Source organism: Anolis sagrei, chromosome X (assembly GCF_037176765.1).
Source record: "Anolis sagrei isolate rAnoSag1 chromosome X, rAnoSag1.mat, whole genome shotgun sequence".
Lineage (NCBI taxonomy): Eukaryota > Metazoa > Chordata > Lepidosauria > Squamata > Dactyloidae > Anolis > Anolis sagrei.
In genome coordinates this window covers 81,586,476-81,613,343 of record NC_090034.1, presented here as the reverse complement: position 1 = coordinate 81,613,343, position 26,868 = coordinate 81,586,476, and the positions used below count along the sequence as shown (strand labels likewise).

The following is a 26,868-nucleotide window of genomic DNA, read 5'->3' as shown; positions in this document are numbered from 1 at the left end:
GAGAGCATTGTAATAGAAGGCTTCTAGGCAGGTTTTCAGTGTCTCATTCATGTCAGAAATTTGGAGATGAAAGGAAAAATGTAATTGAGAGGGCAGAAATCTCTTTGAGTGGACAATCTCTCATTTGCCCTACAGCTGCACTACTGCTTGGACCAGCCTAAATACACCAAAGGCACCAGATGCCCTCTGTTCTTGGAAGATAAGAAGGGTCATCCCTGGTTAGTAAGTGGATGGGAGATTGCCAATGAACACCAGACACTCTAGGCTAATAAAACTCTCTTACCCTGTGATTTTGACAGAATGGGTGCCATGTCGTCGGTAGTTTTCAGGCTTCCCGGCTGCTACTGCAGTGTGCCGATAAATGCCAGTTCTGTACATGAAGAAGTCTTCATGCACTTCCAGGATCGCTGCATGAGGGATGATGGGAACAACAGAAACATTTCACCCATAGAAAATTGGGGGGAGGGGGTATTTTTATTTTTAAATCTGAAGAATGAAATGAGATTCCCCTCCATCTTGCTCACCTTGCACTGGCCCATTCTCCATCAACTCTTTCATGATTTCCTTCTCCTGCAAACCAAAGTCAAGAGTTTAAAAACAACACAAGGTGGGATTGGTCACTTTTCCCTTCTTCTAGAGCAGAAGACACAATGTTTTTTAAAAAAAATGTGCATGAAGCAAAGGTATCACTATCTCAGCCATCCATGTGGATAGTTTGGGATTTTAGAGTACTTTGGTTTTCAGAATTCTGTTCATTTTATACACAATATTTAAAATATATTTTTGCATGAAGCAAAGGTGTATACAATTTTGGAGTATGGAATTCCAGATAAAAGATACTCAAATTGTATCACCAGGATGTTTATTTTTTATTTTGGTTTATTTTGCTGCATGTTCAACACAGCTATCCACGGATGGATAGACAGATAGATTTGCAAAGTGCATGACACATACATTAGATCAGGGGTCCTCAAACTTTTTAAACACAGGGCCAGGTCACAGTCCCTCAAACTATTGGAGGGCCGAATTATAATTTGAAAAAAAATATGAATGAATTCCTATGAACACTGCACATATCTTATTTGTAGTAAAAAAAACACTTAAAAACAATACAATAATTAAAATGAACTTTTAATTTAACAAATATAAACTTATTTTGGTTTTTGGCTGATGAGATAGGATTGTTGTTGTTGTTATGTGCTTCCAAGTCATTTCAAACTTAGGTTGACCCTGAGTGAGGGCCGGGTAAATGACCTTAGAGGGCCGTATCCAGCCCCCAGGCCTTAGTTTGAGGACCCCTGCATTAGATGGATGGATAGATAATGTAGACAGATAAATTTGCAAAGTGTATGATAGATACATTAGATAGATACGATAGAGGATAGATAGGCAGGCAGGCAGGCAGGCAAACAGACATATAGATTGCAAAGTGTTTTATAGATATATTACGTAGATACGGTAGACTGCACAATGTTTGATCAATAGATACATACATTTGTAAAGTATATGCTAGATAGATAGAGACAGATGGATAGATAGATATGCAAAGTGTATGACATACTTTAGGTAAATACGATAGATAGATGATAGAGAGAGAGAGATGGATAGAGAGATGCAAAGTGTGTGACATACATTAAGTAGATACGTTAGATAGATAGATAGTAGGGCTGGGCAGTTTCGTTTCATTAATTTGTAATTCGTTAAAAATTCGTTATTTTTTTTGTTAACAAAGCGATAATGAACCATTCTGGAGCAACTTAAAAACGAAACGAATTTTTCAATTCGTTTCGTAAATGCTTCGGATTCGTTATGTATTCGTTTCGTTATTGGTTTGAGGTCGTTTCGTTATTATTTCCGCATATCTGAGGCAAGTTTTATAGTTGTTTTTTGTTTAATTAGTGAAAAAAAATTATAATATCACACCAACAGTCAACAACAGAGGGAGAGGGAAGCTTCAGAAGTTTTTTTAGCGTATTGCGCGATCGCGGCCGCCATTAACGAATCGATTCGTTATTGTTTCGTTATTGTTTTGTAATTTTTTTACCATTTATGAAATTTCGTAAATATCGAACTTTTTTTAAGGAAAATTTCGGAATTCTTTTAAATATCGAAACGCAAAAAACCCCAAAAAACGAATCGATTTTAGAAACAAATTTTTCCGTTGTTACCCAGGCCTAATAGATAGATAGATAGATAGATAGATAGATAGATAGATAGATAGATAGATAGATATAGATAGCTATTTGCAAAGTGTATGCTAGATAGGAGAGAGGGAGGGAGGGAGAGAGAGAAAGAGATGCAAAGTATATTCTGAACTCACGTTCGAGGAGAGGCGATATGCAGGACTGGACTGGTAGATCTCATTGGAATGGGATCGTGGATTGGGGCATCGGGCAGTGGCCTGCCTCTTTCCCCGACCTGTGGACCGGCTGTGCATCATGCAAGCGGGCGCATTAGGGGAATTGTTGGTTTCCTGGTTACTGAAAGGGTAGCATTCATCCGTCACCACCCTGGAAGGTCAAAGGAGAAGGAGAGAGGAGAACAGAAAATGGTTATTTTTTGAAGAAGTCATTTTGCCACTTGGCAATTTGTTTGCTCACTTCCCAGAGCCCCATTTATATATGAAGCTATTGCTAAATGTACAGTTTGGCACTGGATGCAATTGGGGGGGGGGGGGCACAATACATAATATAAACCTGAGGGGGGGGGGGCACAACAGCCAAAGGCAAACCATGGAGATTTCTTGGCAATATTTGTTCAGAGGTAGATTTTGTTTGCCTTCCTCTGAAGTTTGGTAACTTTTATTTTTGCTTTTTGTTTCCATACCAATGGAAAATGTAAACCACCATAGAAGAGCCAACGTGGTTTTGTCAGACTAGGATTCTGGTGACTGGGGTTCACGTCCCCACTTATCCATGGAAATCCACTGGTGACCTTAGGTAAGTCACTAAGCTCTCGGATGGAGGCAAAGGAAAACTTTTTCTGAACAAGTCTTGCAAAAACAAACAAACCCCTATGGTTTATCTTTGAGCTGCCATAAATCAGAAATGATTTGAAGGCACACAGCAACAAAAGCAGAAGCTTTAGAGATGAACAGTTTTATGGGGAGGGGGGGGGGGAACAGGAGTGAAAAATGATTACAAGAAAATGATGTTGTGGGTCATGGTATCTGTTTAGATCAGTGGTTCCCAACCTTTTTTGACCAGGGACCACTTTGACCATGGAACACTTTACCAGGGACCATTTTGACCAGAGACGACTTTGACAAGAGGCTATTTCACCACGGACCACTTGACCATGGAACACTTGACCAGGGAACACTTTGACCAGGGACTGCTTTGACCTTGGACCACTTTACCAGGGACCACTTGATCAGAGACCATTTGACCAGGGAACACTTTGACCAGGGACCACTTTGACCAGGGACCATTTTGACCAGGGACTACTTGACCATAGACCACTTGACCACAGACCACTTGACCAGGGACTACTTTGAGCAGTGACTACTTGACCACAGACCACTTGATCAGGGAACACTTTGACCAGGGACCACTTGACCAGGGACCGCTTTGACAGGGGACCACTTGACCAGAGGCCAGTTTGATCAAGGGCCACTTTGACCAGCGACCACTTGACCAGGGACCACTTTGACCAGGGACCATTTTGACCAGGGACTACTTGACCATGGACCACTTGACCACAGACCACTTGATCAGGGAACACTTTGACCAGGGACCACTTGACCACAGATCACTTTGACCAGGGACCACTCTCAAGCATTAGTACCAAAAGAGATACGAATCAGTTTTTGGTCAACTTTAGATTCGATTTGGGGTGCTGATTCATAAAATTGCATTGGATAGCTCTGGTTTCTGATACAGAACATATGCCATGGTCAATGACAGGTAAGGAGTGGCAGGCAGCATGAAAGGAGCAGAAATAAAATAAATATTAAATAATTAAATAAAGAGGAAGGTGGCTCGCAGACCAGATTTTTGTCCTCACAGCCCACTGGTGGTCCACGCCCCACAGGTTAAGAACCACTGCTTTACATTATCCCCCTATTTACAAGTAAAAATAGACAAAGGTAGCAAATGTTTAATTAATATAATATCTAGTTTGTCCCTAAGTCTTGAATTCCGAATCCTTTTTTAAAAACCCACACGTTCCAGTATCTATGACTCACTTCTTCTCATCTCTCAATGTTATTGCAACCAGAAGTTGAACACAGAATCACATTGGAGGACCTGCAAGCACCTAGACAAATTACACTATGTAACAAAATTTGGGGGGGAAGTCTGTTCCTGGTTTGAAAATGTTATTTCCTGTTTAATTGTGCAGGACTTACTTTGAAAGTAGTTGTTACACTAAAGAAACCTTGTTTTTGTGGCTGTCACAAACTATGTTGAATTGGTTGGGACTCTTATTATGAGATATTCATTGAAAAACTAGAACAAAATGTGCTGCAGGATGACTCTCCCTTCAGTTTAATCAACTTTTCCCATATTTTTAATCATAGAATCAATTAGGAAATGGCATTTAAAACCCAGGAACAAAAGTCATGTTACATAGTGTTATGCACTCTAGGAATCTTTAAGTCCCAGAGTCATGCTGGAGGAGCCAGTATGAATCAAACCTACGAATAATGAAATCTGCCAAAGTTACACTGACAAATGTGGAGAGTCATCACTACTAATACAATTCTGATCGGACCTGTCCCGTCTCACACATTTTGGCCAAGTGATGATTCCATCCAATCAAGACTTTGTGTGTGTGTCAACTCACCCTCTCCGGCGCAAGAACCACCAGGCCCCATCAATACGCCCACCATTGCAGCCTTGCTGGTGGCGAGTGTTGCATGAAAGAAGATTCTGCGGAGATAAGGCGGGCGTCATGTGCCCCATGGAATGGATGGAGATTCGGTCGGAGGCTACCGCTGGGGAGGAAATGACAGAAGCGGTTAAGCGCGTGGCAAGCCAACGCTAATGATAATTTCACTTTCTGGTATCTTAGGGCCCATCCAGACAGCCCCTTTATTGCAGAAACTTCTGCAACGAAAGGGGATCTGTCCAGACATCATTCTGGCCAAGCCGCAATTAATTCAGCACAAACCAAGAAAAACCTGGTTTGTGTCAAATTAATTAGTGCATTTATTCCACACCTTCTTGGCACTATTTCTGGTGTCTAGACTACAGTTCAGATACCATTCCCACAGTTTACCAGGCTAAATAAGCCCAGTAAACTGTGGGAATACCCACACCCTCCCTCCAAGCCCCCAGACCCCTTTGAAAACTAAGAAAAACTTACGTAGCCTCCATTAGAAGCCCCGGTGGGCTCTCACTCCCCACCTCGCTCTCCTGGTGTGTCATTTGTATGAGCCGGGAGAGTCCGCCGGGGCTTCTCATGGAGGCTACGTAAGTTTTTCTTAGTTTTCTAAGGGGTCTGGGGCTTGGGGGGGGGGAGGGGGGAAGGGCCTCCCCACATTTGCATGCACTTTCTGGGGTGGGTGCGGACAGCCCCCCAAAAAACATCCATGTTTTTTTTAACGTGGATGCTTTTGGAATAAAGGGCCGTCTGGAACCGCCCTTACTCTCAGTGAGAACTGGGCATTCAGTGGGTTGCTGAGCCCTTTCCATGTTTGTTTGTTTGTTTGTTTGTTTGTTTGCTTCATTTATATCTCTGACTTGAAGGAGCCTCAGAGCAGCGTTACAAATTAGGTAGCAATCTGATGCCAAAGTGTAAACATACAATGCAATAAACATTTACATTAAAACCAAACTTTAAAATAATTCAATTTAAAACCAGTTATTGAAATCACCCCAACCAGAATCATAATCTGAAGCAGTTCCATTGGTCCATTCACTGTTCCTTATTCTAATGTTTCATTTAAAAACTTGCTATCCAAAAGTTTGGTCATATAACCACATTTTTACTTTCTTCCTGAAGGTCAGAAGGGAGGGGGCTTCTCTAATTTCACTATGGAGGGAGTTCCATAGCTGAGGGGCCACCACTGAGAAGACCCTGTCTCTCATCCCCACCAGTCGCACTTGTGAAGGCGGTGGGACCAAGAGCAGGGCCTTCCCAAAAGATCTTAATCTCTGAGGTGGATCATAGAGGGAGATACGCTCAGACAGGTAAGCTGGAGCAGAACATTTGGCCTGAGATCCGTTGAAAAGAGTTATCCAAGATATTGAACCATCGTATTCAAGCAATTCAGCACCTTGGGTAGCTCTCCATAACCGGGTGCAAATTCACTGCCCCGCTGACACATGGTCCACCATTTCTATGGGGCACTTGCAAAGATTATATCAATTTTAGGAGAGTCAATGTGATTGGGTTGGACTAGCATTTTGGTGACTGGGGTTCAAATCCCCCATTTATCCATGGAAATATATGCTTTAAAATGCTATATTCCTACATTTTATATACAGTCCTTTTGATGTCACCCCTTTGGATAGTGTCATCCATTGCTCTTCACGCACACGCGCACCTGCAGCCCCTTAAAGGGTGTTTGCCATCCAGTGTTCGTATTCCTGGCCTAAACCGACTAACTGAATTGTTAGGAAATTCCTGAACACATAAAGGAAGGAAGGTAACCTCTTCCTATCCTATAGCAATGCATTCCTTCTGCTTGTGAACTTAGTTACCTGCAGTAGAAAAGGCCCACGATCCGGCACAGTTGCCCTGGTCCAGTGGTTCATGGATCATCCCAGACCATTTATCAGCAGCATTAAAATACGAAGGCAGCACATCATTCTCATCCATGTTCATCTACAGAAAGCAAATGACATGGGAAAAGAAGCCAGTCAATCAAAGAGCACACACACACACACACAAATGCCAAGATTCCAAAGAAAGCTAGGACCAAGAATCAGAACCGGTGGGCTGTTTGTTTGTTTCCTTGCAGTCAGACTAGATGAAACATTTCAAAGAATCATAGTACCACAGAGTTGGAAGAGGCCTCAAGGGCCATACTGTCCAATCCCCTGCCATGCAAGGACACACGATGAAGAACCTCCATCTGGCTTTAAAAATGTATCACATTTTTATATGGAGAGGCAGAAAATTACATGCCATGACAAACAGATACTGTATTTTCCCGAAAATAAGACATTGGCTTATATTTATTTTTTCTTAAGAATGCACACTATGGCCTATTTTCAGGCGATGTCTTATTTCTTATTAAGTATGGTACAACAATCTACATTTATGGGATGATCTGTCTGGGATCAATAGCGACCTTGGCAGCCACCTCTCCACAAAAGTGAAGATTGACACTGAAATACAACACCAGCTGAGCTCTGAGAGTTCAGCTTTTTTCCAAATGAAGCAGAGAGTGTTTGAGGACCGGGACATCTGTAGGAATACCAAGGTGCTTGTTTATAAAGCTATTGTCCTACCAACCCTGCTATATGCCTGTGAGACGTAGATTATCTACAGACTTCACATGCAATTCCTAGAACGATTCCATCAGTGCTGCCTCCGGAAAATCCTGCACATCTCTTGGGAAGACAAGCGGACAAATGTCAGCATGCTGGAAGAAGCAAAGACCACCAGCACTGAAGCCATGGTCCTCCACCAGCAACTCTGTTGGACTGGCCACGTTGTCCGGATGCCCGACCACTGTTTCCCAAAGCAGTTGCTCTACTCCAAACTCAAGAACAGAAAATGAAATGTTGGTGGGCAGGAAAATAGATTTAAAGATGGGCTCAAAGCCAACCTTAAAAACTCTGGCATAAACACTGAGAACTGGGAAGCTCTGGCCCTTGAGCGCTCCAGCTAGAGGTCAGCTGTGACCAGCAGTGCTGTAGAATTTGAAGAGGCACGAATGGAGGGCGAAAGAGGGAAAGCGCATCAAGCAACCCCGACCGAGACCACCTTCCACCTGGAAACCAATGCCCTCACTGCGGGAGAAGATGCAGATCAAGAACAAGGCTCCATAGACACCTACAGACCCACCAGTACACTGATCTTGGAAGACTATCCTACTCATACAATGAGGGATTGCCTAAGTAAGTAAGTAAGCTTGCTGAAGCTTTACCCCTATCCCTTGGTGTTTGTGTGAGGTGAGAGAGACCCACAGACTGTTGCTGGTCAGTGCTGGGGAGCAGCAGCTTTACTAGTGCTTGTGCAGGGTGAAAAAGACCCTCTGAGTGTTGCTGGTTGGTGCTGGGAGAGAGAGAGACCCAGAGTGCTGAGTAAAATGGCAGCCACAGCTTTACTTCTTTCCCCTGAAGGCACGCAATACCCAAAGCAGAGCGTTCTGCTCCTCACTTCACTGAGGAGACTTTCATTTTCACTTTCTGTGTCTCCCTCTATGCCTCAACTTTCAGCATGCACAGAATGACTGAGACCTGACAGACGGAGACAACCTTGTACACTGCATAGCCACGCCTATCGCTATGTCTTATTTCGGGGTATGGCTTATATTGTGCAAATGCAATGCTCAATATTAAATAAGCCATGGCTTATTTCATGGGTATGTCTAATTTTAACAGGGTATTTTTCACTGATATACAAAATTTTGAATCCTAGCTCCGAACTAGTTTCAGCACCTTACAAGTTTCAGATCAAAACACAGGTTGGATTCCCAGCTCCACCCAAATGGAAGTCTGACAAAGCCTCCAGACCCTTTCTGCACCTTCCTTTCCCAGTTTACAAAACCTTGAGCTCCAAGCAGCCCAGGAAGCAAAACCGAAGCAATCTCTCCAACAATAGCTCCAGTTTAAAAGGAACAAAAGTCCTCTTCCGCTGCCTGACAGCCCTTCTTGCCCAACCTGACAAGACAAGGCCACTTCTCTCAGTGTATGGATGCCCGATCCGGCCACTTCCTTTTCCTTGTTCTAAAATGGGGACAGAAGGTCTGGGCTCCTCTCGGCTTGCTTCCTTTGAAATGTCAGCCGCCAGTTGCCTTTGACCTTGTGTTTGCTTTACATGGGGCCTTTGGCTTTGGAGGGGGCAGATGACATCCCAGCTCATGCTCGGCCTTTACAACAGGGATCTGCTTCTGCTGACACCGCTGAAGTCCTGCGACAGTCCCAGCAGAGGGGAAAAAACAACAGGGACAAAAAGAGAAAGAGAGAAAGGATGTGTTCCTCCCTACTTTCACCTAGGCCCCAGGGACTGAAACCCTGGAAGCTGCTGAGTTGACAATTGCTTGGAGAAGTCCACACAGCCATGTCTCCTCTCATAGGAAAGCCATGCGTCTTTCCTCCCCAAAAGTGCAAGCAGCCTCTCCATATCATGTATGGAGATAGTCAGCTTTTCAAATGAGGAAAGGGCCCGTGTGTTTGTATGTTTGTGTGTATGTTATTCTATAAATAATTTCAAGGAATCAAAATCAGTCCAGAAAGTGGTACCAGAATTTCCCTGAGAATCCCAACTTTCATTGTTATGCCCAGTTTCTAGCCCATGTCACAGGACCACCTTTAATGCAGCATAAACATCCACATTGTCTTATAGACTTGCAATGTTGTGCAACAAATATCAATGCTCAGGTGCCATTTCACAATGCACAATACGGAATGGGCATCTGCAATGCAAAGTACAAGATACACAACGACAATGCCAAGTACAGGATTCGCAAACATAAAGTATGGGATACTTTATGTTTGGGATACTTTATGATACGTAACAAGTAATGCACAATGTGCAACTTGAAAATGGCAAAATCATGGAAGGTTGGATGTAGAATCCATGGATGCGGAGAGAGGAAGGAATGCCTAAAATAACAACCTTTCCAAGCTCTGCTCTTATGTTCAACAGAACTGTTTCTATTTGGTTTGTTTTTGTTTTTATTTTATTGCATTACGTTTTAACTCTGTGCTCTCTGGGCTTGTCCCTTTGTAAGCTGCCCCAAGTCCCTTCGGGGAGCTGGAGGCAGGGTATAAAAATAAAGTTATTATTATTATTGGAGCCCCCGGTGGTGCAGTGGGTTAAAGTGCTGAGCTGCTCAGCTTGTTGACCGAAAGGTCACAGGTTCGATTCTGGGGAGCGGTGTGAGCTTTCGCTGTCAGCCCTAACTTCTGCCAACCTAGCAGTTCGAAAACATGCAAATGTGAGTAGATCAATAGGTACCACTCCGGCGGGAAGGTAACGGTGCTCCATGTAGTCATGCCAGCCACATGACCTTGGAGGTGTCTATGGACAATGCCGGCTCTTCGGCTTAGAAATGGAGATGAGCAACACACCCCAGAGTCAGACATGACTGGACTTAATGTCAGGGGACAACCTTCACCTTTACTACTACTACTACTACTACTACTACTACTACTATTATTATTATTATTATTAACTAGGAAATGCAGCATAACCATCCACATGTAGTGATACATTGTCATATTGCAATGGAATTGCAATATTGTGCATGTTTGGATAAGGTTGACCATGTTTGGATGAAGTTGAACCTTTGAGAATGATTATCTTGAGCTTAGGAGGGATTCAAATTCTGGAGGAACTTACCTGGAGCTCATTCATATTCATGACAGAGGTGGGAGGCTTGATGGTACCGAGGCGATATTGGATGCCTTCATCCAGCGTCATGCCCCAGAACTGACTATAGTTGGAGGCTCTCCATCTAAAGAAAGGTGCAAAAGAAACCACTGAGAGGAGAACTCTGCTTAGCCAAGGAAACATATTCCTCATTGTTTTCTTGCTGTTATGCATTTTGAAGTTGACCCCAAACTAGAACAACCTTATCCTATGATTCCCCTGGCAAGGTTTCTATTGCTTTCTTCTAAGGCAGTGGTTCTCAACCTGGGGTCCCCAGATGTTTTTGGCCTTCAACTCCCAGAAATCCTAACAGCTAGTAAACTGGCTGGGATTTCTGGGAATTGTAGGCCAAAAACATCTGGGGACCCCAGGTTGAGAATCACTGTTCTAAGGCATGTTGATGATTTTACCCCATAGACTTAAGGACTTGGTTCCTCTAGCTTGGTTGTTGTGTGCCTTCAAGTCATTATCAACCTATGGGCAACCCCGAGGCAAAGCTTGTTGACCGAAAGGGTTTTCTTAAGCTGGATCTACACTGCCATATAACACTATGTAAAAAGATTTGGGGGGAAAATCTGTCCCTGTTTTGAAAGTGTCATTTCCTGTTTAATTGTGCATCCCTCACTTTGGAAGGTGTTCTACTCCAGAAACTTTGCATTTGTGGCTGCCACAAACTATGTTGAATTGGTTGAGACTCTGTGACAGTGTTTCCCAACCTTCCTAATGCCGCGACCCCTTAACACAGTTCCTCATGTTGTGATGACCAACCATAAAATTATTTCCGTTGCTACTTCATAACTGTAATTTTGATACTGATAAGAATCATAATGTAATATTTGATATGCAGGATGTATTTTCATTTGCTGGGCCAAATTTGGCACAAATACCCGATACACCCAAATTTGAATACTGGTGGGGTTGAAGAAGATTGATTTTGTCATTTGGGATTTATAGTTGCTGGGATTTATAGTTCATCTACAATCAAAGAGCATTCTGAACTCCACCAACAATGGAATTGGGTCAAACTTGGCACACAGGATTCCCATGACCAACAGAAAATACTGGAAGGGTTTGATGGGCATTGACCTTGAGTTCTGGAGTTGTACTTCACCTACTTTCAGAGAGCACTGATGGATCAAGACCAAACTTGGCACGGATACTCAATATACCCAGTGTGAACACTGATGGATTTTGGGGAAAATAGATCTTGACATTTGGGAGTTGTAGTTGCTGGGATTTATAGTTCACCTACAATCAAAGAGCATTCTTAATCTCACCAATGACAGAATTGGGCCAAATTTCCCACATAGAGTCCTCATTACCAACAGAAAATACTGTGTTTTCCGGTCGTCTTTGGCAACCCCTATGACACCTCCTTGTGAACCCCCTCGGGGATCCCGACCCCCAGGTTGAGAAACGCTGCTCTATGAGATATTCATTGAAACACTCTAGCAAAATGTGCTGCAGGATGCCCCACCCACACAAAGTTTTGACAGTTTAATAGACTTTTTCCATTTTTTAATGATAGAACCATTTAGGATTGACATTTATAAGCCAGGAACAAAAGTTGTGTTACATAGTGGAATTTGCACTATATGATCAGTGTAGACCCATATAATAATAATAATAATAATAATAATAATAATAATACTTTATTTGTACCCCGCTATGATCTCCCCAAGGGACTTGGTGTGGCTTACATGAGACCGAGGCCGAATACAACAATACAAGCAAAACAACAACAGTACAAGCAATTAAAATAAAACATAGACAATAAAATATACAACATTATCAATAAGACAACACGCAATTAAAAACAGTGGGAAGGCCAAGTGTAAAGTTAAAATGGAAATAATGCTGGGACATGGACAAAAGGTGATAGTGGCGATTGTGGAAGGGCATACGAGCAGATCTAAAAAGTGTAAAGTGCTTTGGAGGACAAAGTGCTATGGGATCATTATTCTGGGAAGGCACACTGGAACAACCACGTCTTCAGGCTCCTCTTAAAGACTGCCAAGGTTGGGGCCTGTCTGATGTCTTTAGAGAGTGAGTTCCAGAGTCGAGGGGCCACCACCGAAAAGGCCCCCTCTCTCGTCCCCACCAACCACGCCTGCGATGCTGGTGGGATCGAGAGCAGGGCCTCCCCGGATGATCGAAGGGATCGTGTGGGTTCGTATACAGAGATGCGGTCACGCAGGTAGGCAGGTCCCAAACTGTTCAGGGCTTTGTAGGTAAGAACCTGCACCTTGAATTGGGTCCGGTAAATGAATGGCAGCCAGTGGAGCTCCTTGAACAAGAGGGTTGACTGCTCCCTGTAAGGCACCCCAGTTAGCAACCTGGCTGCCGCCCGTTTGATCATCTGAAATTTCCGGGCCGTTTTCAAGGGCAGCCCCACGTAGAGTGCATTGCAGTCATCCAGTCTAGAGGTGACTAAGTCGTGGACCACCTTGGCCAGATCCGCCTTCCCGAGGTACGGTCGCAGTTGGCGCACGAGTTTCAATATAATATAGTTTAGTTGCATTGAACTGCATCATATGGGTCTACACTGACCATGTAATGCATTATATGCCAGTGTAGATCCAGGCTTGGCTAGATGTCTTTTGAGGAGGTTTCCCACTGCCTTCCTCTGAGGCTGAGAGAGTGTGACTTAACCAAAATCACCCACTGAGTTTCCATGACTGAATGAGGATTTGAACCCTGGGCTCCTGAACCAGAGAATTTATTATAATGTAGACTAAAATCCAAAAGATATTTATTGCTTCTTGGAAACTGGAAATCATCAGCTGGCAATAGTTTTACTACACAGAGATAAGATACCAGGATTGAAAGTTTCCATTTCATGTCTCAATATAACTGGGGTGACTGCCGGAGGGAAGGAGTGGGGTTATCAAATGCCATTTACTAATCTATTCCAAGCAGAAATATATCTTGGCTCAAATGCTGAGTACATATAACAAGATGAGCTCCCGTTCCCTTTCATATTCAGCTCAGAAAATGGGATGGAATAAGTTACATTTTCACCCAATCTTAAATCTCTTTTTGCATGTCTTTGCTCTACCAAAACAAGTCATATCAAGAGGTCTGCATCCTTACCCGTAATTCCCTCTGTTGACGGCATCCATCATGTCTCCGTTGATGAGGCAAGCATGGTCTTCGCAGACCCATTGGCCATTTCCATGGCAAGTGCTAAGAAGAGGATGAGAAATCAGATAAGAATCCACAGAAGGTGAGCAAGTAATGGGGTCATGCTTATGGATGTCTACATATGTAAATTGTGGATATGGCACAACCCACGTATTCCTGGGAGACACATGAATATGCAAAACTATGGATAACATCAAAGGACTTCATATCCAAGAATACCAGAAAGTTGTGCTGGGAGACCTAGACAATGCCTAGAGAGGGTATATTTTGTTACATGTGGATGCACAAAACCACAGATGATAGCAAACTTCATTGAAATGATGGACTTCTGGCCCAAGGATGTCGTAAGAGTCACATTGGAGAATCTAGAAAATGCCTTGTGTCAGATGTGAATAAATGAAACAGCAGATACAAGGGCTGTGCTGTATATTTCTTCACTAAAGCTAAGTCTACACTGTAGAATGAATGCAGTTTGAATATCTTAGCTCAATGCTATTGAATCATGAGGGCTGTAGTTTTAGAAGGCCGTCACCCTTGGGTTGCTGTGAGTTTTCTGGGTTGTATGGCCATGTTCCGGAAGCATTCTCTCCTGACATTTCACCCACATCTATAGCAGACATCCTCAGAGGTTGTGAGGTTTGTTGAAAACTAGGCAAGTGAGGTTTATATATCTGTGGAATAATTTCCAGGATGGGAGAAAGAACTCTTGTCTGTATGAAGCAAGTGTGAATGTTGTAATTGGCCACCTTGATTAGCATTGAATGGCCTTGCAGGTTGAAAGCCTGGCTGCTTCCTGCCTGGGGGTATCCTTCTTCACCCTACTCTGCCAAATAGTGCTGGCACATCACTAAACTACAACTTTCATAGCTCCATAACAGTGGTGGAAAACGCATGGCCTTCCTGGCCATTGGACAAGCCAACGAGGACTTTTGGGAGTTGTAGTGCCAAAGATCTGGAGGGCCACAAGTTTGATCCCTCTGCTCCGTTAGCACAGAGCCATGGCAGTTCAAGTGATGTCAAACTGCTTCCATTCCACAGTGTAGATGCACCCAGGAATGATTCATTTGTGCCAAACCACAAAGCCTGCTTAGCATCCATTCCTTGTGAAAGCTGCCACCTAAAACCTTTTTCTGGGGAAGCTTCAGAAAATGTCTTGCTGACACGGAGCCAGCTCCAACATTAGCCGCACTTCGTACAACACTTGGTATTTAATCTCAGCTGGGAAAAAAATGCCTTTCCTCTACGTCCCCACCCCTTTCCTTCCCCATCCTGAAGATTTCTCCTTTTAGGGACCTTGGCAGCCTCCGCATTGCCCATTAAAGCCGGTATCCTGCCAGGACCTGCTGCGTGGTACAGAAGAAATCAGCAGGGACTCAATTTGTTTAACTCTTTTCTCTTTGGAAGCAAAAGGAAACCAGGGGTGCAGCTACACTTTGGAATTAATGTAGTTTGGCACCACCTGAACTGCTTTCCCAACAACAACCACAACAAGTGCTTTAGTATGGTGAGGCACTAAGCCCTCTTTATAAAGAAGGCTCAAAATAATGGAAAAATTATCTAATTGTGTAATGTGGATAGATTCAAGATTTCTTCCATAGCAAGATAAAAGGTCCTTGTTTCCAAATGATAGGACATTACTAGGTCCTCCACTGCAACCCTATGAGAGAGGAGCCCCCGGTGGCGCAGTGGGTTAAACCCCTGTGCTGGCAGGACTGAAGACCGACAGGTCACAAGTTCGAATCCGGGAAGAGGCGGATGAGCTCCCTCTATCAGCTCCAGCTCCTCATATGGGGGCATGAGAGAAGCCTCCCACAAGGATGACAAAATCATCCGGGTGTCCCCTGGGCAACGTTGTTGCAGACAGCCAATTCTCTCACACCAGAAGCGACTTGCAGATTCTCAAGTCGCTCCTGACACGACAAAAAAAAAAAACCCTATGAGAGAATCCATTGGAAACATACCAGAGAGTCATCCAGAAGAGCTAGGACAGTGGTTCTCAGCCTTCCTAATGCTGCAACCTCTTAATACAGTTCCTCATGTTGTGGTGATCACCAACTATAGAATTATTGTTGTTGTTACTTCATAACTGTAATTTTGCTACTGTTATGAATCTTAATGTAAATATCTGATATGCAGGATATATTGGGTATATTTGGTACAAATATACCCAATACACCCTAATTTGAATACTGGTGGGGTTGTGGGGAGGATTGATTTTGTCATTTGGGAGTTGTAGTTGCTGGGATTTATAGTTCACCTACAATCAGAGTATTCTGAACTCCACCAATAATGGAATTGAACCAGACTTGGCACACAGAACTCCCAAGACCAACAGAAAATACTGGAAGGGTTTGATGGACATTGACCTTGAGTTTTGGAGTTGTAGTTTACCCACATCAAGAGAGAACTGCAGACTCAAAAAAATGATGGATCTGGACAAATCTTGGAACAAATACTCAATATGCCCAAAATGTGAATACTGGTGGAGTTTGGGGGTGAAAGGAACTTGGGATTTGGGAATTGTAGTTGCTGGGATTTATAGTTCACCTTCAATCAAAGAGCAATCTGAACCCCACCACCGATAAAATTAAGTCAAACTTCCCTCACAGAATCCCGATGCCTTGAAGGGACTCGCTGGTGTGAACCTCCCTCTAGCCTCGCTCACTCTCCCTCGCCTGCACATGTGAAGCACACTGCCATGTGCCGAGTACGCCTGCTCTCCCCCTGCTTCTTGGAGTCTCAGAAATAGCCCTCCCCTTAGCTGAGAGGGTGGCCAAACACAGCAGAGGTGGGTTTTTGGTGGGAGGATTCACTGTCTGTTTCCAAAAAGGAAGAGAAGGACAGGCAGAGAGATCTTCAGCCTTCTCTGCCAAAGGGGTTCCTAAGACCATCAGAAATATATGTTTTCTGAGGGTCTTTGGTGGCCCCTCTGAAACCTCCTTGCGACCACTCTCCAGGGGTCCCAACCCCCAGGTTGAGAAACACTGACCTACAAGACATAGATAAAACAACCTGAGAAGTCAATTACTCCTAAAATCAAAACAATTCAGAAACATATCTTTGGCCCTTGTGGTCTCGTCAATGTCTAGGATTCTATGACATCCATTTCAAAAACCAGCAAAAACTACACTTTTAAAACTCTCCTCCTTAATCTCTCCTGCTCCGACCTGTCTCCAAATGGGTTCAAACATTCAGTGAAAGGAACTAAAGTAAAAGGACATACTTTCACCTGAAAGGGTTAAAGGACTGGCACATTTCGCCAACCCAACTCTGCCAGAGGGTATGAATGTTTGCATTTACGACTTTGGGCACAGAGGAGGTTCATTCTCTTTCTCCATAATAACAGTAATAATAATTTGACATGGAGGAATTTGACCTCTGCCTTTTCCCACTGCTTTGCAATTCCTCTAATGAGGAATACAGGAGAAAGGAACTTTTCTTGGAAAGAACAATTCAGTGGAGAGCAGCACATCAGACATCTTGTAATATTTGTTCCAATTGTAAAAATGCTCCCTAAAAATTGATAGGGTTGAGGTTGGGATTTGAGTTACTGTGATCCAAAGAAATCATGTTTCTAAGCTTGGAGAGGCTCTTACTGTAGGGCTCAACCCTTTTATTTATGTGTCTATGTGCCTTGAAGTCTCATGTTGCCTTATGGCAGTGTTTCTCAACCTTCCTAATACAGTCATAACCCCTTAATACAGTTCCTCATGTTGTGGTGAGCTCTAACCATAAAATTATTTTCATTGCTACTTCATAACTGTAATTTTGCTACTGTTATGAATCGTAATGTAAATATCTGGTATGCAGGATGTATTTTCATTCACTGGACCAAATTTGGCACAAATACCCAATACGCCTCAATTTGAATTCTGGTGGGGTTGTGGGGGATTCATTTTGTCATTTGGGAGTTGTAGTTGCTAGGATTTATAGTTCACCTACCATCAAAGAGCATTCTGAACTCCACCAACAATGGAATTGAACAAATCTTGGAACACAGAACTCCCATGACCAACAAAAATACTGGAAGGATTTGGTGGCCATTGACCTTTAGTTTTCAAGTTGTAGTTCACCTACATCCAGAAAGCACACTGATGGATCTAGACCAAACTTGACATGAACACTCAATATGCCCAAATGTGAACACTGGTGTAGTTTGGGGGAAATAGACTTGACATTTGAGAGTTGGAATTGCTGGAATGTATAGTTCACCTACAATCAAAGAGCATTCTGTACCCCACCAATGATAAAATTGGGCCAAACTTCCCACACAAAAACCTCAGGACTAACAGAAAATACTGTGTTTTCTGATGGTCTTTGGCGACCCCTCTGACAACCTCTTGAGATCCCCGCCCAGGGGTCCCAACCCCCAGGTTGAGAATCACTGCCTTATGGGGACCCTATACGTTTTATCGGGACTGTTTTTAGAAAAGGAAGACTCGGAAGTAGTTTTTGATAGTTCCTTCCTCTGAAATATAACCCAAAGGCACTTGGTATTCCTTGGCAATTCTTCTGGGCTCTTTGAATATCTGTTTCATGGGATGCATCTACACTGTACAATTAATGCAGTTTGATCCCACTTTAACTGCCATGACTCAATGCTATGGAATCCTAGGAGTTGTGTTTTTGTATGATCTGCAGCCTTCTCTGGCAAAGATAAAATAAAAACTATTTTATGAATGAAAAATCACACTTACCATAGATTGCAGTTGTCTCTGTAGGTTGCTCCGGCTGGGAATTTGAACCCATTGCGGATGCAGGCTGGGAAAGAAGGAAGAAAATGGGATGAGAATCCAAGGCTATATGCAGTTACTATCAGGCTAGGTGTCTATGAAACAGAAAAGGATTTGTGTTGTCAAAGGCTTTCATGGCTGGAATAACTAGGTTGCTGTGAGTTTTCTGGGCTGTATGGCCATGTTTCAGAAGCATTCTCTCTTGATGTTACAGCCACATCTATTGCAGGCATCCTCAAAGGTTGTGAGGTCTGTTGGAAACTAGGAAAACAGGGTTTATATATCTGTGGAATGTCCAGAGTGGGAGAAACAACTCTTGTCTGTTTGAGAGTTGACACTTGCCTCAAGCAGACAAGAGTTCTTTCTGCCAACCTGGACATTACACAGATATATAAACCTCACTTGCCTGGTTTCCAACAGACCTCACATCATCTAAAGACGGCTGACATAGATGTGGGTGAAATGTCAGGAGAGAATGCTTCTGGAACATGGCCATACAGCCCAGAGAACTCACAGCAACCCAGATATAGATTTCATGTTTATATTTTGGCTTCATCTCTAAGATATATAATTTTGTACAGCTATGTACTGTACTTGCAAATACAAGTATTCTGAAATCCAAAATGCATTTCTCAATCTTTTTAGTTAGAAAAAATCCACATTCTCTTCACAACTGAAAAGTTTTCATTCTAAAACACGGTTGGAATACAACGTCTTCCCTTTCTGTCTTCCTGCCTGGCAAGCTAGGGTTGGACTTGATGGCCTTTGGAGACTCTTCCAACTATCGCTCTATGATCTGGAGAAGACCAGGAGATGTTCTCTTGATATCTAGGGGTCTTGATCATGATCTCTTTCCAGTTTTGGGATGTAATGCTCAGCAGAAGCTGAGAAGGTGAAATCACTCCAGGTAATGGGAGCAAGGAGGATCAAAGCTATGGCTAATGGGCCAGCTCTGAAGCTTCCAACAGAGAAGAGCAATACACAAATGAAGCAACCCTGGGAACCAGGATGTATCTACACTAGTGGTTCCCAACCTTTTTTTTGACCAGGAACCACTTGACCAGGGATCACTCTCCAACATTAGTACCAAAAGGATTACAAATATGTTTTTGGTCAACTTTAGATGCGGTTTGGTTATTTGGGGTGCTGATTCAGAAAACTGCATTGGATAGACCACATCTGCTCTAGTTTCTGATTCAGATCATATGCCATCCAGTAGTCGCCATCTGCTCATGTACAGAAAACCATATTTAATAATCCTCGGCACTATAAGAGGGTTTCGCAAGACCACTTGCTCTCATTTCAATGGTATAGTAACGGTGAGGTCACTGACCATATTTTAGTTCTTGCAGACCACTTGGACCATTGACCACAGGTTAGGAACCGCTGATCTACACTATAGAATTAATGCACTTTTCCACCACTTTAACTACCATGGCTCAGTGTCAACACATTGCGGGAGTTGTCATTTTCCAAGTTCTTTAGCCTTCTATGCTTGGGAAGTCAGATCTGGCCATGCTCTTTTTACATCCCGAACAGATTACTGCAACACACTCTACGTGGGGTTGCCTTTGCCTTTGAAGACTGTTCGGAAACTTCAATTAGTCCAGCGGGCGGCGGCCAGATTACTCGCCGGAGCGTCATACAGGGAGCATACCACCCCTCTGTTATGTCAGTTCCACTGGCTGCCGATCCAATTCCGAGCACAATTCAAAGTGCTGGTTTTGACCTACAAAACCCTATACGGCTCCGGCCCAGTGTATCTGTCCGAACGCATCTCCTTCTACGTCCCACCTCAGAGTTTAAGATCTTCTGGGGGGGGGGGGCTGCTCTTGGCCCCACCTCTATCACAAGTGAGATTGGTGGGGATGAGGAGCAGGGCCTTCTCGGTGGTGGCCCCTCACCTGTGGAATTCACTTCCCGGGGAAATCAGATCATCGACATCCCTCCTCTCTTTCAGAAGGAAACTAAAAACATGGATATGGGACCAGGCCTTTGGGTAATCTGGCAGATAGATAAAGGACCATGACGACTAGAATTGATAGGGTTTGACAATGTGGAATGAATTTACGGACTCTGAGCTGAATGAACTTTGCAAAGATATCTTCAGACTCCAAGGTTTTCTCATCCAAACTAGGGGTTCATCAACACTGTTGCATCAATGCAGTTTGACAGTTTTAACTGCCATCGATGAATGTAATGGAATCTTGGGATTTGTAGTTTGGTGAGGCACCAGAATCCTTTGCCAAAGAATGCTAAGGGCCTTTTATAATTACAGCTCCCCGGATTCCATAGCATTGAGCCATGGCTGTTAAATTGCATTTGTATACAGTATTCCAAAATCCAAGTGGAGATGCACCTTAAGACTGCATTGTTTTTCTTGGAACCTCTTGCAGACAGAGGAGAGGAGGCAACTTAAGCATATAAAGCTATTCAAGGGAGAAACCCACACGCAGATTTATTCTCCATGAATTGCCTCCCACCCCTTGGAGCCCTCGCCGCACACAGTTTAGCGTCTCCACTCCCGCTACCAATATCCATGGAAAGTATGGGAGAAATGCTCTCCTTTAACCTCTCCAGAGCGGGGAGGGGGAAAGAAATAAAGGTTCAGCTTCATGGAACAAAATCTCACATTGTTCATCTGGATACACGATTCTGGTCTGATGGATTTTTTGATACAAGAGGATAAGGCAAAATCTTGACTTTATGCAAGGTGCCAAACCAGAACACAACTTCACTGTCAGTATAATCCTTTACTAATTTCATTCTCAAAAATAGTAATGAGAAACTAGAGCAGTGTTCATTCTACTGAAAGCAAGTATTTAGAAATTGTAGTTTTCAAAAACTATACACAGTTTGGGACTTATTGTATTGGATGTTTGTACATCAAAAACGTACAAGTTTCTGTGCAGAAAATTTTCTTTTCTGTACAAAAAATACTATGTGTGAATTTTGCACAATTAAGGATGCATCTACACTGTCAAATTAATGCAGGTTGGCACCACTTTAACTACCCTGGCTCAATGCTCAATCATCGGAGTTGATAGGCACTGTGGTGGCGCAATGGGTTAAACCCTTGTGACGGCTGAACTGCTGACCTGAAGGTTGGCAATTCGAATCCCCAAGACGGGATGAGCTCCCATCTGTCAGCTCCAGTTTCCCATGTGGGGACATGAAAGAAGCCTCCCAGAGGATGGTAAAACATTTGGGCGACCCCTGGACAATGTCCCTGCAGATGGTCAATTCTCTCACACCAGAAGCAACATGCAGTTCCTCAAGTCGCTTCTGACATGATTTTAAAAAATCAGAGTTGATGTTTTGCAAGGTCTTTAGTCTTCTCTGCCAAATAATGCAGGTACCTCACCAAACTACAAATCCCATCATTCAATAGCATTGAGCTAGGGCAATAGTGGTGCCAAACTGTATTCATTCTCTAATGTAGATGCATAAATGACTCGGGAGACCCTAAGTTCAAATTGACTTAAAGACACACAACAACAACAATGATGATGAAACTTAACTGGAAGGATCAATAGCTTTTCCCAGTAAAAAAGGTTGCAATCTGGACAATATTATTAAGTACTAGCCGTCCACTACCGTGGCCCTCATGGGGGTTTAGTGTGGGAGGTTTGGCCCAATTCTAACGTTGGTGGAGTTCAGAATGCTTTTCGATTGTTGGTGAACTATAAATCCCAGCAACTACAACTTCCAGATGTCAAGATTCTATTTTCCCCAAACTCCACCAGTGTTCACATTTGGGCATATTGAGTATTCGTGTAGAATTTGGTCCAGATCCATCACTGTTTGAGTCCACAGTGCTCTCTGGATGTAGGTGAACTACAACTCCAAAACCAAAGGACACTGCCCACTAAACCCTTCCAGTATTTTCTGTTGGTCACAGGAGAACTGTGTGCCATGTTTGGTTCAATTCCATCATTGGTGAGGTTCAGAATGCTCTTTGTAGGTGAACTATAAATCCCAGCAACTACAACTCCCAAATGAGAAAATCAATTTTTTGAGTGAAGGACATACATTGGGTTGTTAGGTGTATCATGTCCAAATTTGGTGCCAATTCATCCAGGGGTTTTTGAGTTCTGTGAATACCCCAAGGAACATTACATTTGTATTTATATAGATGCCTTCATAGAATCATAGAGTTGGAAGAGACCTCATGGGCCAACCAGTTCAACCCCCTGCCAAGAAGCAGGAAAACCTCATTCAAAACACCCCCAACAGATGGCCATCTAGCCTCTGTTTAAAAGCCTCCAAAGAAGGAGCCTCCACCACAGTCTGAGGCAGAGAGTTCCACTACTGAACAGCTCTCACAGTCAGGAATTTCTTCCTAATGTTCCAATGGAATATCCTTTCTTGTAGTTTGAAGCCATTATTCTGGGTCCTAGTCTCCAGGGCATCAGAAAGCAAGCCTGCTCCCTCCTCCCTCACATATTTATACATGGCTATCATTTCTCCACTCAGTCTTCTCTTCTTCAGCTAAACATGCCCAGCTCTTTAAGCTGCTCCTCTTAGGGCTTGTTCTCCAGACCCTTGATCATTTTAGTCACCCTCCTCTGGACACATTCCAGCTTGTCAACATCTCCCTTCAATTGTGGTGCCCAGAATTGGACACAGAATTCCAGATGTGGTCTAACCAAGGCAGAAGAGAGGAGTAGCATGATTTCCCTGGATCTAGACCCTCACCTGAGCTTGTCTAAAGTGTATTTTTTTGCAATAGCTTGTGCATCTCCAAAATATGCTGATTCTAACAGATTCTCAAGCTAGTGTGGTTTCTTCTCATTGTCAAAGGAAACTATTAAGGCAGGAAGTAAGCACAATGGCAAAGATTTTGTCCCCCCAAGGAATATTCCAACTCCATCCTCTTATGAATCCATCAAGGCAGAGACAAGCCAGTGCTGGGAAAATCTGAAGGCATCTCCCCCGCCCTTCCTATGGCAGACCCAAAAGAAAGGCGGCCATTGTGTCCAAAAAAAGAAAGTCACGGCTTTCTTGGAAGGAGTCAAGAAGAATCACCAGCTGCTGCAGAAGCAAAAATATGCACAGTTGGAGGACTCTGTTTGGACCAAAGGCACATCTGTATAAAAATGTTACAAACAGGTTCAGGGATCCAGAAGATGACCACCAACATGTGCCATAAGCAAGATGCTCATTCAACTAATATTGCTACAACTTTGACTCATGGTGACACTCTCACAAGGCAAGATTTGTTCACAGAGGATTTCCCATTAACTTCCTCTAAGGCTGAGAGGGTATGATTTGCCCAAGGGGGTTTCAATGGCTAAGAAGAGAGATTCAAACCCTGGTTTTTAGAGTCATGGCCCAACACTCAAACCACTACTACACTGGGTTGTTGTGAGTTTTCTGGGCTGTATGGCTGTGCTGGTACGGCTGTACCAGGAGCTCCAACTTCATTTTCTTTCTATTTAATGTTTGAATGCATTCCAAGGTTTCAGGGGTTTTGCAAAAAGGTGACTTCCCTTGGTTTGCAGTTATAGGGCTAGCCACCTGTCTATCATTGTTGTGTTTGGTTCTGCCCCTTTCCCCAGGGATCTGGGGAGGAGGGGAGCCATTTTTAGTTCAGTCTTACAGAAGCAAAGTAAGCTATAGGACGTGGACCAGCTTCACCTGCAGAAAAGCTTCATTTCTTAGGAATTTCCGGGGGGAAAGTCCCAAAGCTTTGGCTGGGAGGTTATAGCCTCTCAGCCTTACAGCATCCGTGGGAAAACAGCTTTACAGACCCAAAGAACTCCAGCTGGAGAATCTACAAGCCTTGACTGGTAGGTCTACTTGGTGCCCAAGAAGCAGTTTGGATCCGGTAGTACAACCCACATCAGCAAAGCTTAGTAAAGTAGACAGCCTGGGAGAGGTTAAAAAAAGGGTTTTCCTTGTTAAAGAAAGAAATAGTTATCCAAGCAAGGTGTCTGTCCATTGTAGGCAAGTTAAGAAGCATTTATTTAACTCATTGAAGATCTGGGAAGTATTTGTTTAATTTGTTCAATAATAAAGGACTTTGTTAAACCTTTCAAGCCTCTAAGACTATTGTACAGGAAAATCCTTGAGGGCCTCTCTTTAGAGGCGCCCTGGCTTCCCGCTGGGCACAAAGTGCATGTCCTATTCAAAGGACAGTTTTTACAGGCCCAGTGCACGACAGAAAAATGGCCAAATTCCAGAAGCATTCTCTCCTGATGTTTCACCTGCATCTATGGCAGGCCTCCTCAAAGGTTGTGAGGTCTGTTGGAAACTAGGAAAATTTGTTTTATATTATTATAACAATTTTCCTCGTTTCCGTGATTGCCTCTTCCCCTATGAACTGGTGCGTACCTTGAGATCATCTGGGGAGGCACTGCTCTCTCTCCTCCCACCATCTCAAGCATGGTTGGTGGGGACGAGGGGGAGAGCCTTCTCGGTGGTAGCCCCTTGGCTCTGGAATTCCCTCCCCAGGGAGATCAGACAGGCTCCCACTTTGTCCTCCTTTGGGAGTCAACTAAAAACCTGGATGTTCCAGTGTGCTTTCGATTAAGCAGCTCACCAGTAATTTCCCTGTCCCTATTGAGTTCTGCACTTTACTCCAGCCCTCATATGGTCTACCTCAACATGTTTTATGACCGTATTTCCCACCCAATCTACTAGTTTGTTGGACTTTTTTTCACTTCTGTAAAATGTATTGCACGCATTGAATTGTACCTCAGCTATGTTCTTTTTTCTCAGCCATATTGCTCTTATGTTGTTTATAATTGTGTTTTATTGCTTTTATCAGATGTTTTTAATTGGTAAGTGTTTTATTTCTGTGTTTTAATTGTAATTGTTGGGCTTGTCCCTTGTAAGCCACTCCGAGTCCCCTAGAGGAAATGGCTGACGGGGTATAAAAATAAAGTTGTTGTTATACAGCCCAGAAAACTCACAACAACCCAGGGATTCTGGCCGTGAAAGCCTTCGACAATACACTACTACACCCTTGCACTCTTAAATTGTTGGGACAGTTTTAATTTATAGAAGGAACATGCAAAATCCTTCTTATAATGATCCTTGCAGATGGATTCCAGATGTAGGATGTTGACCACTCAATATATCTATATAAATAAAAATGTAATGTTCATTTGTGGGATTAACATAACTCAAAAAACACTAGATGAATTGACATCAAATTTGGCCACAAGACAACTACAAGCCCAAGGATTGACCATCACTCCAAAAAAATGATTTTGTCATTTGGAAGTTGTAGTTGTTGGGATTTATAGTTCACCTATAATCAAAGAGCATTCTGAACTCCACCAATGATGAAATTGGACCAAGCGTGGCATACAGGACTCCCATGACCAACAGAAAACACTAGAAGGGTTTGGTGGGCATTGACCTTGAGTTTGTGATTTGTAGTTCACCTACATCCAGAGAGCTCAAACAATGGTGGACTCAAACAATGATGGATCTGGACCAAACTTGGCACAAATATTCCATATGCCCAAATATGAACACAGGTGGAGTTTGGGGGAAATAGACTTTGACATTTGGGAGTTGTAGTTACTGGGATTTATAGTTCACCTACAATCAAAGAGCCTTCTGAACCTTACGAACAACAGAATTGAGGCAAACTTCCCACACAGAACCCCCATTGGCAACAGAAAATACTTAAGGCCATCCTGTCCAACTCCCTTCACCAAGGCAAGAAAACATAATCAAAGCCCTCCTGACAAACAGCCATCCAGCCATAGATATAGATAGATATATATGATTCACACCCAAACAGATATAGTATCATAGTTTTGAAAGGGACCCCTAAAGAAGGACAAATCTATGTTGCATATTCTAGAGTAGGCCAACCAATCTCTACATCAACACAAGCATAGAATTACATATTTTAGAAACCAACACTTTCTCATTACTTTATTTTCTAGATCACCAGACTGGGCCACAGCAACGCATGGCAGGGGACGGCTAGTTAAGTAATAAATCCAGCCTCAGCTTTAATGGGGTTTTATCAGAACCAGAATTAACTTTATGGAATCCATAAGGATAAGTCATTACAGTTTGAAGAGAAGAGATTCCACCTAAACATTAGGAAGAACTTCTTGATTGTAACAACTGCCCAACAGGGGAATGAACTACCTTGGAAGGTGATGGACTTTCCTTCTTTCATTGCACTGTGACTTCAAGCCACTTCTGACTTATGGCAAGCCTATTACAAGGTTTTCTGAGTGTGTGACTTGCGTTAGGTTACTCAGTGGATTTTCACGGCCAAGTGGGGAATTAAACCTCGATCTCAGAGTCATAGTCCAACACTCAAACCACTACACCTCATTGGAGAGACTGGATAGCCATCTTTCAAGAGTGCTGTAATTGTATATTATGACATAGTAGGGATTGGACTAGATGGCTGTTGGGAGTCCCTTCTGACTCTAAGGATGCATCTACATTGTAGAATAATTGCAATGTATTGGTGAAGGCTTTCATGGCTGGAATCACTGGGTTGTTGTAGGCTTTTTTATTA

At 43.2% G+C, this 26,868-nt stretch overlaps 1 protein-coding gene across 1 annotated transcript in view; it reads right to left on the bottom strand.

The window, feature by feature from the left end:
• The window catches only part of TINAGL1 (tubulointerstitial nephritis antigen like 1), a 51,336-nt gene that overhangs the window by 11,684 nt on the left and 12,784 nt on the right, over positions 1–26,868 (bottom strand). The window contains exons 3-10 of the mRNA XM_060784167.2: positions 18,333–18,396; positions 13,585–13,677; positions 10,462–10,576; positions 6,648–6,771; positions 4,786–4,936; positions 2,321–2,510; positions 525–570; positions 284–407 (exon numbers count right to left, since the gene is read on the bottom strand). Of these exons, the coding sequence (XP_060640150.2) occupies positions 284–407; positions 525–570; positions 2,321–2,510; positions 4,786–4,936; positions 6,648–6,771; positions 10,462–10,576; positions 13,585–13,677; positions 18,333–18,396 (907 nt within the window). The remainder of the gene's footprint in view (positions 1–283; positions 408–524; positions 571–2,320; positions 2,511–4,785; positions 4,937–6,647; positions 6,772–10,461; positions 10,577–13,584; positions 13,678–18,332; positions 18,397–26,868) is intronic.